General features: G+C 40.9%; 1 protein-coding gene across 6 annotated transcripts in view; it reads right to left on the bottom strand.

Moving 5' to 3' along the window:
* Positions 1–375: 375 nt before the first annotated feature.
* usp25 (ubiquitin specific peptidase 25) overlaps positions 376–12,455 on the bottom strand; it is a 55,629-nt gene continuing 43,549 nt past the window's right edge. For all 6 annotated transcript variants that reach the window (XM_012868120.3, XM_012868119.3, XM_021319298.2 and 3 more), the window contains 6 exons: positions 11,512–11,690; positions 8,602–8,680; positions 6,618–6,697; positions 5,273–5,396; positions 2,204–2,396; positions 376–1,188 (listed from right to left, as the gene is read on the bottom strand). In XM_012868120.3, the coding sequence (XP_012723574.2) occupies positions 1,016–1,188; positions 2,204–2,396; positions 5,273–5,396; positions 6,618–6,697; positions 8,602–8,680; positions 11,512–11,690 (828 nt within the window). In that variant the 3' untranslated portion in view covers positions 376–1,015. The remainder of the gene's footprint in view (positions 1,189–2,203; positions 2,397–5,272; positions 5,397–6,617; positions 6,698–8,601; positions 8,681–11,511; positions 11,691–12,455) is intronic.

The raw sequence follows: 12,455 nt of genomic DNA, 5'->3' as shown, positions 1-12,455 counted from the left end.
AGAAATCTATATTTGCAATCAGAATTAAAGGAAGATAAAAGCTTCCAGCAATCGTCCCTGGGCTCTATGTTCATGGAAATCTGTATTATTGAGGAAGAATGGTGTAAAAATCAAATTATTTAGTATTTTTACTGTTTCAGTCACAATCTGTTTGGAAATTTGCATCACATCAGTGACGGCCTAGTCCTGATGAGCAGCTGGGGGAGGCTAACAGAACCCGGCTCTGCCTCCCGTCTCTGAGAACCTACAGGACCTGAATCAGAAACAGAACTTCTACTTACTTGCCAAATGTCTGCGACATTAATGAGAAATGGCACCAACCAAGTTTTTCAGTCCCAGCAGAAAAAGAAAGGATAAATTGAGGCAAAACAATCATTTAGTTGGCCTAAAAGGGCCATAAATAAAATTTTATTCTTTCAAATTATTAACAAGCCACAGGAAGCCTGCGGCTGTCTACCACAGCACTTAAAACATCTCATTCTGGCACAGTTCACAAAGACATGAGACCCATAAGAGATCCTCTGAGCCGCCGAGACATCTGAAGGCTCTCTTCCTTACTTCCTTAGAAAAATAAAACATGGTAATACTGTACCAAACAGGTGGCAGAACACCAGAGGGTCCATTCCACGCAGAGAGGGGGTTCAAAAAGGGCTATTAGTGTGGCGGGGGGAGCTTGAATCAAACAGCAACAATATTAACTATGAAAACCTTGAAGCGTTTTTGTTGCAAAGCTGAAGCACAATGTGATTGCTTTCAACCCTCAGCAGCTCTGCCGCCAACTCCGCTCACAATACTGATTCCCTTCCATCAGTCCGTGTCCTCAGCCTTCCACTACTGTTCTGTTTAAAAGAAATGTGAAAAGAAAACTCATGATGATAAAACCTATAGCAGCAGAAGAGTAACAGAGGAATAACAGCAACAAGCGAGTGACCCCTGGATTGATAAGGAAGGCATGGGTTAAACGAGGTCCATGTGTTTGTGCCCGGAGCGGGCCGGGCCAGCAGGGAGAGTCAGCTCATCTTCCCTCGGTGGGCCCCCTGCCCAGGGCCGCCATGATGCGGCCGAAGCGCTCGCACAGCTCCAGAGTGGAGTAGCTGGGCAGCTTGGGTGGGTCGTGGAAGCTTTTGATCTCCGTTGAGCAGTCTAGCAACTTGGGGAGGAAGTCTGTGAGCTTCTCCTGCAGGTTGGCTGGAAACAGGAAGAGCACAGAGAGAGAGACGGTGAATAAACATCTGTGGCATCACTAAACCATTCAAATGCAACCTTTAAAGACTCAAATCACAAGGTAAATATTTACCAAGTCATCTCACATAAAGTTAGGAAGCATGTTCCACAGCTGGAGCCAAGTGAGCTCACTGAGACTGAACTGGGCTCTGGGTGATAATACGCCGCTTTTCCTGAACAAAGGCCAGGAAATCTGACGAGCAGCTCTCTCTGGACTGATAACGCTACAGACTGATAAAAGCTTCAGTCCAAACTTTCCCACCGACCATCGATAACAGTCACGTCTGGATCCTCACCCAGACGTTTTATGTTAATTAGACATCTTAGTTTTGTGAGCCTTAAACACAACATGGATGTGCGTTCCAGAGGTTTTCACTTCCCTCAAACTTTTCCCCATTTAGTCACATTACAACCAAACCTCCCAGCATTTCATTGGGATTGGAAGTGATCGACCAACAGTGAAGTAAATAAGGGAACTGGACCTCCATCTGAGCAGCAGTATGCTGTGGGATGCTTTTCTTCAGCAGGAACAGTGAAGTTTAATCAAACAAAAGGGTAATCACTGACTGGTTTATCTTGGGCAGCCTGGTTTTGTTGCTATTGTTGACCTACAGCCGCTTTCATGGAGCAGTATTCCCTGATAGCCGCTGTGTCCAGCATGCTGCCCAGCAGAGCCTGATGGGAGCTTGGCTTCACTATAAGGGCTTTGATTTGGTGGAAATCTCATTGTTTTCTAGCGCTGATGTTGTGGCTGAAGGGAGAACTACTGTCTATCAGACAGTTCTAATGCTCTGGCTGATCAGTGGTTTTTGGTCCAAACTCCACAAAGTTCTTATCCACGTCTTATCCAGATTGAGCTGAAAATGGATCTCCATGCTCCAGGGCTCTTTCTGTGCAACGTTAGCCTCTCTGACCTGGAAGCTGTATTCACATGGAGGCAGAGTTTGCAACCCAGAAATATTTAAAGATTGAGGCTTACGTTCCATCTCCTGGCCCAGGTAGGAGCACCAGCGGTTCCTCATGTCCTCTACAGCGAGCAGGTCTTTCTCTGTGTCGTAGGCCAGCAGCAGAGGGATGCACGGTACGACCAGCTCGTTCATAATGCCGAGGCCTGTGGTCACCTCCGGCTCTTCTGCAGACTCAAACATGGCAGCCGCTTGCTCGTTTAGTTTCTATGGGGGGAAGAGGGTAGCCAATGAGTACAACACAACGTTTAGTTCATAAACAACTCAAATGTAAGTGAGTGCTAACTGTAGATTCAAACAGTGTTACTTTTAGTAAGTGAGGGGGAGGTGCTCCTTCAGTTTCCACGTGATTACTGTATTTTGTACAACCATACATGTTCCCACGCTGCTGATTTTGGATTTATTTGAAGTGTAAAAGTACAGTAGCATTGTATAAGCCAGCTGGATAGTAATGTCCAGCAACAGGTGGGGAGGGGGCAGCACAGCTTCAGTTGATAAAAATTGCATTGCTTGAAAAGCAACTGTTTAAAACGTTGGTATAGGTTGATATTGGTGGCCGGCCCATGCCTGGATGAAAACCAACCTGTCTCTAAACTAGGGCAGAAACTAGCCATCAGGATTTTTGCCAACTTTATTTTACTTATTTAAATGATTTACTTGTTTAATCACTGTATTATTGTAATAATCCAACTGTAGTTTCTGTAGGCACACCTTCCTTTTCTCAGCACTGGTACATACTGGTATCTTTAAAATATCTGGACATGTATGTAGGCCTTCATGAGAGATATATATATATATATATATATATATATATATATATATATATATATATATATATATATATATATATATGACTTGATACAGTGATTTATTTAATGTAAAAATCATAGTTATTCACACTATTTGTGAAACTTCTATTCTAGCACTGGAAAAAACAAGAAGGATAATTTCAGTGCTTGGTTTAGCATGTTAAAGAACTTGCATCAAGTAAAGCATGGAAGCTGCAAAAACACTAAAGCTATGACTGTTATGAAATGAACATGTAATCTACGGTTTTTCCAAGCAGAATACAGGGTTTGACACAAAAACACTTTTAAAGAGTAGATTTTCCATTTACAACAATTCAGTCCAGTTCATCAGATTTTGTTTCAGATTTCAATTAAAGTTAAACAAAGAAGTCCAGAGTTGTTCAAAACAGTGAATTAGTTCTTTACCCAAGTGCTGAATAAGATGTCAACTCCAGAATGGCCTGATCCACTCCTATCTACTGTTGCTCCTAACATGTTAGCGCCTACAGTAGTAGTTCCCTAACAGCTATCATTGATTAGCCCTTAATCAATTTTATATTAATATTATTATACACCAAAATGGAAATAAAAACTGACTCAACATTCTGCCAATAAAAGAAAAGCCCATTGGCTGTGAGTGGTACAAGCAAAATCCCAGATTGGAGGGATCTAGTCACATAACTAGCTTATCCATGGGTGAGATTTGGCATCCTGTTTTGTCTCGCTGCACTTCAGCCCGACAGGTCCAGTTCGTGTTAATAGCGAGAGCAGACAGCAACAGAATTACCCATCTCACAGTGGTAGTCACTGTGTTTACAGTCAATGAAACATAGTGATCCAGAGATCAGAGCATACAGGAACGCTACCTGTGTTTAGCTTGCTAGCAGAGAACAGAGCGGGGGGCAATGGAGAGGATGCTGTCCCCACTACTTCCTCTAATGTACCACAGTCAGGAAAACTACACACTCATGCTTCTATATGACATGTCGACAATTGAATTTGGCATTGGTTTAATTTAGTCGACATTCATTACGTCGATTAATTGCTGTAGCCCAGCTCTCAACGACCGTTTAATCCATTTTAATTTAATCAAGCAGCTAATACTGATAAATGCTGTTGACAAGCCCTAAATATGCTAACATTATGTCACCTTTGGTGAAACTCCTGCAGCTCACAGTTGCAGGATTGTTGCATAAAAACTGTGAACTGGCTTTTACACAGCACCAGGCTGAGAAATAAGCTGATATATACTTTGTTAATGTCTGCAGTTTTCCTCCTTCTATATTAGCATGTCTTTGTTTTGTCTCCTCCAAAAGATGTTTTTCATTTCCTTTATTAGATTTGGGACTAAAGCGGGTTTTGAAATTCTTGCCTGAATGCAGATACAAGCTTTTCTTTCCGTTCTTGGCCTCCACGCGCCTTGTCGTCACACACAAACTCGCTGACCTCCTCTCTGAGGAACGACCCAGAGAGAGAGAGCCGGTCTGGAATCAGGAGCAGCGAGGCTGGATTTGCTAAATTTCCAAGTCCACTAAGTGTGTCGACGTTAGCTGTGTTTTCAATTAAAACAAGAGCCGTCGGTAAACAGCTGCGTGGACGGAGCCATGGGTTCTGGCCAGGGATTCTGAGATGATGGTTCAGGACGCTCATGGCTGAAGTTATCTGAGGTTAGCTGAGGACACGCTTGTGACTCATGGTAATGTGTTTACACTTGCTAGGCCTCCTGCTTCCTATTCCCACTACAATGATTACATTATGTGCACAATGCTGGTGTAAGGTTACAGAGTGCAGCAGAGAGAGAGCTGAGGACAAAATGGATAGGACTGAAAAAAAAAAAAAAAAAAAAAAAAAAAAAAAAAAAACCCCGGCCCCAACCAATAATACCAGAGCACAGGCTGCTTTGTGGGGGAGAAATGAAAAGAGGCTCACATCACAACGCTGAAAGGATTTTCACCAGTCAGTATCAGATTTAAAAAAAAAAAAAAAAAAAACTTCAGTGGAATCTTTTGTAGGCTTCAAGCAAGCCAAAGCAATATCTCAGAGAAAGCAATCTGATTTTAGTCACCAAGCTCATCGCTGAGGGGGAAACATGTAGCGCTCTTATTTTTTGCTGAGTCACTTTAGCCAAAGAAGGTTTGATAGAGAGGAAAGGGAGTAACAAGGAGGAGACGCAGATCAGAGGGAGGAACTGCTTAACGCAAAGATTTCTGTGCGCAGATAATGTCCCTGATTCAAGTAATATTCCAAACAGGATGAAAGATGAAAAGCCTTTTCATACAGAGAGAAACATCTCACCAGCAAACACTCTCTACGGTGATATCCAAGGAACTCCTCGTCGTGTCCCCGGTACGGCCCTTTTAACAAAAGCTCCCTGTTGTACTGGTACGAGTAAATGAGGTACATCAGGGCCTCCACGTAACTGCAAAGGAACACATAAACAAATACTCCAATCAGATAAGGCTGCATCAAAGAAACACTGAAAACTTTAGAGATCCGACTAAAGAACTCAGTGACCCTGCCGCACAATTATCAATCAGGGAGCTGCTCTGACTGTGAAATGGTGCCCCCTGCAGGAAAAGCTGAGCTGGGACACTTTGCTTAAAGGTGTTTATAACAGAGGGCAATCCTGATCCATGGGTGCCGGTGTCCTGCATGTCAGAAATGTTTTAAACACCTGAATCACTCAGGCTCCTGGAGAAGTAACGACAGGCTGAAGACACAAATCAGCGTTTTGATTTGTGATGATGAAGTGGGGACATATATAAATCATGCATTGGACCCGGCCATCAGGTGCAGGTTTGCCCTCCCTGGTCTATTACTATTTAACTGGTCAGGGTTGTCTTACATGTTCAAGTCCAGATTCATAAATTTTCCATCATAAATTATAGAATTCTAAGGCCTTTTAATTCAAATATTTAGCATAAATACAAAAGTTTACAATTTTTTTGTTAAATGATCAAGCTTTAAATGTGTAACCTGCAAAAAAAAACAACTGGATGGACAGACGGAGGGAGAATACAACTTTAGGACAATGAGATAATAAACATTTTTACATGTATGTTTCGTTTTCCCTACTTAGATACTTGAAGTTAGTGCTGGGCAACAGAACAATTTTAAAATTGATCAAAACGGAAAATGGCAATAACAAAGATAAAGACCTTAATCTAATATGGCATGTTCACTCACAGAACACATGAGGCCCATGTTTATTTAAGCCAATTTTACAGGATGAAGAACAGATTGCCAACAATATTGTGTACTAAATTAGCATTTTTTTCTGGTTGCACATAAACATATTTGCACTTTTAAACAGAACTACAAATGGGATCTGTACATTAATGTATTATTGGTTGAGGAAGGTGAATTATTGATCCATAAAGTTCTGCAGTTCTAAGGGGTATCAGTGTTTCATTTGAGGTTTCTAAAAAATAAATCTGCTTAGCTGTTCTTAATGTTTTGTTACTTTTTTTAATTTGTTCTTCAAGTTTGTATTGAAACAAATGCCCTCTGAGAGTGTAGACTTTTAATTTGAAATGGGATGGTGATAGTTATCGCACCCTGACTTGTGCCCAGCACCGTGGCTTCGTTTTTTGATTTACTTCAAAGAAACCGGAGGTTATCTGAGAACATGTCGGCATACTTTGACTTCTGGAAGAGCTCCAAACCCGTCACCATCAGAACTGTTGTCTCACGGAAATTCCTGTAGTCTTGATGCCACATCTGTCAAAGAAAAAGAAGTTAAAACAATAAGGTTTGTGGAAATCAAAGACATAAAATGATCAGAACAGATTGGAGTCCAAGACTGCATTAGGCACAGTTATCAATATCAAAGTGAAAAAGACATCTGTCACAGCATTGCTACAGTTCAAAGTCACATTAAAGGGGACATATCATACTTTTCAGTTCTTCCTTTTCACATTGAAATAATTCAGTTGTGGTCTAGATGAAGTGACACTGCAATGCTTTGGTCTGAATTCCTCATTAATTTACCCCCGTTCTGAGGTTCATCTGAGAGTAACTTGTTTTGGTAATGTCTCTTTAAATGCGAAGGAGCCACTTCATGCCTACAGTTCTGTTTTCTCCTGAACCACATATGAAAAGGAGTTTGTTCCAATAAGGATGAAAGACTACGGCTGATTCAGAAAATATAGTGATTGTGATTCAGAAATTCTGCTGCGGTCCATTGAATTTGTAGAAATGTATTGGCCACTATTTCTAATACCATCTATTTTGTTAATTTTTTCTGGGTATCTGTTATCGTCACAGATTTTCCCTTTTTTTTTTTTTGCAAGACCCAGATAGAGAAACAGTACAAATATTTAAGTTGCAATATTATCCAATTAAACTATTCATCAATTACTTGGCATAAGGGAAAATTGTGCAGTCCCAGGATGTTTAAGAAATAGAAATTGCTACAAAAGTAGTATTTAAAGCTATGAATTAGCATATTTCAGAGGCTTTTGTCAAAAAGCTTCAACAGGAGCAGGATAAGCACAAAGAAAAGAAGGGAATCCATTACATTGATTTATTAAAGATTACATTGGTTGAAATTAGTTTTTGCTTAATTTTGTTGTTATTTGTTCCTTCTAAATTTAAATGTTGTTTACTCTTGCATACACATCTCTGTACATCCAGCTTTTGGCTGCTTCATAGTTCTCTGTCTTGTAGTGAGATTTGAGTGCTTTCACACCAAATGTCCCTAGCCTGCTGCGTTTACAGCGAGCCTTGTATCAATTGCTGGGGACCACCTGCAAACGGGTGCAAAACTCACCGCTATCAAGCCAAGCCTGACTAAAAAGGCATTGTAACATTCCGTGTCTTTTAAAGCCTTCAATTTAAAGTCCTCTATTATAGACATTTTGAGACTTTTTAAGACTTTGCACAAACCCTGACAAAAAAATATATATCCAGGTTTGGCAAAAGAGGGAATTGGAAGTCTGAGGAGTGTGGCGCTATGCTGTAGTGTGCATCAAGTTTAATGTTTACCTGCTTGGACCTATTAACCACAATGATCAATGAGTTGAGCAAAAACTCAAGTTTTGATGTGGCAAACATCGATTTGCCACATAAAAAAAACAAAAAACAAATCTAGATAAAAATTCATGTAAAAATCCTTTTTTTTTTTTTCAAACATTCTGATTATTAGCATGGGATAATGGCTCAAACTTTATTTTCTATACACAACTTTTATTTTTCCATATTTATTCAGAGTTGTAAAATGGTCAGATTAAATTTCAGATTTTCCAAGACTGTGCAGGAACTCAGTAGATAACAGGTGGAACAGGTAGAAAGTAAGATATAATACTCTAAGCACAATCGGCACATCAAAAGTGTTTCTATTTTTAGCTACATGTTCTATACTTTGTATCAAATCAGTGCCTTACATACAAGTATAATTGTTGATTTTCTGTTTTAAAATCACCTACTAGATCATGTTACACACTGTGGTTTTAAGTGTTTTGTGCAGATGTCATGATGCTGTGAGACTGCAGCATATTAACTGAACGTTATACAGCGGGAATCTCCTGCCTTCCCATGCTTACGTTGCAAAAGCGGGAAAACACAAAATGGGATCAAATGTGCTTTTTCAGCTTCACAGAAAAAGAGAACGTGCCACTTCTCACCTCATACTCATCCATGTTGACCTCCTCAGGCTTAATCAGGTCCAGTTTAGCACGTGCCACTTGCATAATGCTCTTACATCTGTAACAGAGGTGGGAGGAAGGGAAGAAGAACTGGTGTGAGCGTTAAGATGCTGAGTCATCGTGAGATACTATACGAGATGAAATGGTCCACACTGCCCCAAGGCCCTAACACGGCCTAATGAATCACTCGTAACTGCCGAGAGGAGAAGTGAAACACTCCTCCGGAGGCTCCTATTGAGGCCACATGCACGCATAAATCTAATTATCTAGCTCAAAATAGAGGAGAAGGGAGAAATCAATTTTGTGCTCATGAATATGGATTGAGGCCAACATGCACAGAGGAAAAGTTTTAAGAGATAGTTAAGCACAACGCCCCCACATGACTTTAACAATGCAGCGGTAAAAGGATGGGAATCCTCAAGATCTAAGAAAGATGGTGAAAAACTAAATAAACACGACAACAAACGCCTTGGCAGATTGCCTTCAGTAAAACAAGAAGTAATGTGCGTATAAAAGGATCTCCAGGGTGGAAATGTTGCATTTGTGTCTGTGCTGACAAATCAAAAGAACCACAAGCACACATCAGAAGTATGCACTTTGCTGCCCTCTGCAGGCCGTCACCAAAAACACGACTTTGGGTAACGGATTCTTTGAAATGATGCGAACACAGACCTGTGCCTGACCCGCCTTCATACAAAGAAAACTTCACATCCCTAGAACCCTTTCACCCATGACAACCACACACGTCTACGTGTTTTATTGGGATTTAGAAGATCAACACAAAGAAGTTGTATATGGAGGGAACATATAAATAAAATAAATCTATGAAGTGCAACGTGTTTTTAATTCAGCCCTCCTAAGCCAAAACTTAATAGAAACCCATTTTTTTTTATAACTACTACAATGTTGAAAGGTTTGCAGAGTAAGAATACTTTTACAAGGTGCTACACTCACACCGGTGCTTAGATGCAGTGTTCCCTAGAAGCTGCGCATATGTGCAATCGTGCACTGCATCTGGATTCAGCGCGCACAGCAAAGCTATTCTAATTCAAAGCTATAATAGCAAGGCTATTACATAACCGTAAACAAAATAGTAATAAACTAAACTATTCTGTACTATTTTGCAATGCTGGTGAGACGATGTTCCACCGTCCCACTCTGTGTGCGCCAGGTGCTGATTGGAGCACACCACTGATTGATGGGTGGGGCAGACGCCTTGATAGTTGGGCAGGTGGAGGTGTGCGTCTTTGTTACTCCTGCTGCATGTCAGCTCTTTATGTGGCTGTGTTTTTGGGATCTTTGCTTATGTGAGATCATAAGTGCTGTTTGTAAACCAATCTGGTTGGTTTTTCAGCGCTAGACCTGCTGTTTGTTTCTGAAGCGCTGTTTCTCCGCTGGTGTTATCAGCTGCAGTTGGATCCTTTGCAGTGACGCCTTCTGCTGGTTTCTGACCAGCCTTCTTGTTCTACCTCAGTTTTTGAAAAATAACTGTTTATACGTTTCTATATGAGCACATGGCTGAGGACTTCAGCGTCCGTATTCACAAGGATTCCTAGGAGTATCTCCTTGCTTTGATTGCTGCACGGAGCGCTCACTTTTCAGGCTGGTGCATAAAAGCACCAAGACGTGCAGAGAAAGGGCACATTAATCTGCAACAATATGCTTTAAACTCTGGTTGTGCCGTGATCCGGGGACCAATTTAACTTTCAACACTCCTTCCCCTCAAAGATAACTGGACAGGTGCACCGCTGTTTCCATTTAGTTTCCTCCATTTCATGTCGGTCATTTTGCCAAATCTGACCGCTTTATACAAGCAGGCAATCCCAGTAAAATGCTAATGGGTGAGTGTGCATTAATATCAAGTAGATAACGTAGTAAAATGACTGGCGAGTTAAAATAAATAAATCAAAATGATGAGGATCTAAATTAGGTGCATTAAAACATTTTGATGATGTGTGACTAACAACAGGTTTTGCTAGTTTTCATGTTGTACTATCAGCGTATGGCTAACAGCGGGTCAACCACGCCTCCTCACTAACATAAAACATTCTGTCATTTCCTTTCTCAGAGTCGCTCTCAGCAGCGCTCTGAATCACCTTTAAACTAAGACTCCTAGCTAGGAACTTTTAGGCTAAGGTAGCAGCTCTCTGAGAGGACTCTGGGGATCATTGTGAATACGGGCACAGATGGCTCCTACTTGTACAGCGTTATATCAAGTCTGATTTACGCTACAGTCAGTCATTCACACTCATTCCCAGCCTGACGGTGGTGAGCTACATTGTAGCCACAGCTGCCCTGGAGCAGACTGACAGAAGCCAGGCTGCACACAGCACCACATGCTTATGCTAAATCTCACTGCAGAAATGTAAATAATTTAATGGCAATAAAACTTGAACTCTGATAGATGTGCATGTCTCTCAGTTCTTTAGCAGGAGCCCTACTCTGAAATAAAGCATACTGTACAGCTCTTAAAAAAGTCAAGGTTTTGTGTCTTTTTCATGTAATCGGGCTCAATCAGTTTTATCTAAACTAAGTAATGTAAAAGAAATGATTGCTGTAATTTGATTCTTTTAGTAAGCCATGTAACTTGTTAGAATCTCAGGTTTTGGACCATGTAGTCTCAGTGTGCATGTGTGATGTTGCTCACAGAGGAGTTTGTGAGTTTGCTCAGGCACATGAAAAATTAGGGGGAATATTGGCTGCATGTATAGTTTAAGTTCTTTCAAGAGAAGTGAAACAAATTATCAGCGAGTAAAGCTAAAGCAAAAGCACTGATTTAAAACTCTTGGAGGAACTGACTGGAATTGACCCATAGCAGGATTTAAAAACACCCTCCTGAGGCAGTGAGCAATCACATGTCAATATATGAATTTGAAGAATCTAATGTACCGCTCATCAAAGGCCAGGTTTCTGTCAGCAAACTGCGTGAGCAGAGTCCTCTCCAGGATCTTTTTGGGCGCCTCGTTTTGGATGAAATAAACAATGACATGGTGCAGTCTGTAGTCCATCTCAGGGGGCGTGTCCTCCTGGGCAAATCGTACAAGACGGGCGTACTCCAGCTTGATGGCCTGATCAGAGACAAAGCACAGGAACATCCGTGGATCAAGCAGAGCAACCCAGTAGGTGGGGTTACTTCTCTCATTTAGTCCATTTTGAGAAATTACAAAAGACTTTTACTTTGAAACTATAACTATAAAGACTTAAACGAGCAAAACATCTGCATTTTAAAGTAACATTTTTAACAAATAAAAATATGCTTTCCAGTAATGTTTTTAAATCTGTTAAATGGCTGTGATGGTTATGGTGCATCCTAATAAATTAAAGTAGCAAGAAGATAATTTATTCCAGTAATTAGATTCAAAAAGTGAAACCTATTTATAGATTCATTGCATACACAGACTGATATATTCAAAGGGACTATTTCGCTCAATTCTATCACTATGACTAATGAAACCCCAAAATTCAATTTCTTTGAAAATTAGAATATTACAGCAGACAAATATGAACGATTGCTTTGAACAGATAATTTGGCCTATTCAGATGACGGTGAAGGCTGCTGACTTCCAGCAGACAGTGGGTGACAACCTCTACAAGGAGGACTGGCCACCAACGGCCTTTGCTGAAGAAGCTGGTTGTTCACAGGGTGCTGAGTGGAAGGAAAAAAGGTTTATACAGTGAAAGGGAAAAACCCTTGTGAAGAGAATTGTGAAGCAGACCTCATAGATTCACAAGGTGTGGACTGTAGCTGGAGTCGGTACTTCAAGAGTCACCACACTCATTAACCAAGAGGCAGCATCAGAACCAGCTTACCCGACTTAAGGAGGAAAAGGACT

The sequence above is a fragment of the Fundulus heteroclitus genome, chromosome 11, assembly GCF_011125445.2.
Source record: "Fundulus heteroclitus isolate FHET01 chromosome 11, MU-UCD_Fhet_4.1, whole genome shotgun sequence".
Lineage (NCBI taxonomy): Eukaryota > Metazoa > Chordata > Actinopteri > Cyprinodontiformes > Fundulidae > Fundulus > Fundulus heteroclitus.
The sequence above is the reverse complement of the archived record's forward strand: the minus strand, read 5'-3'. Positions and strand labels throughout refer to the sequence as shown.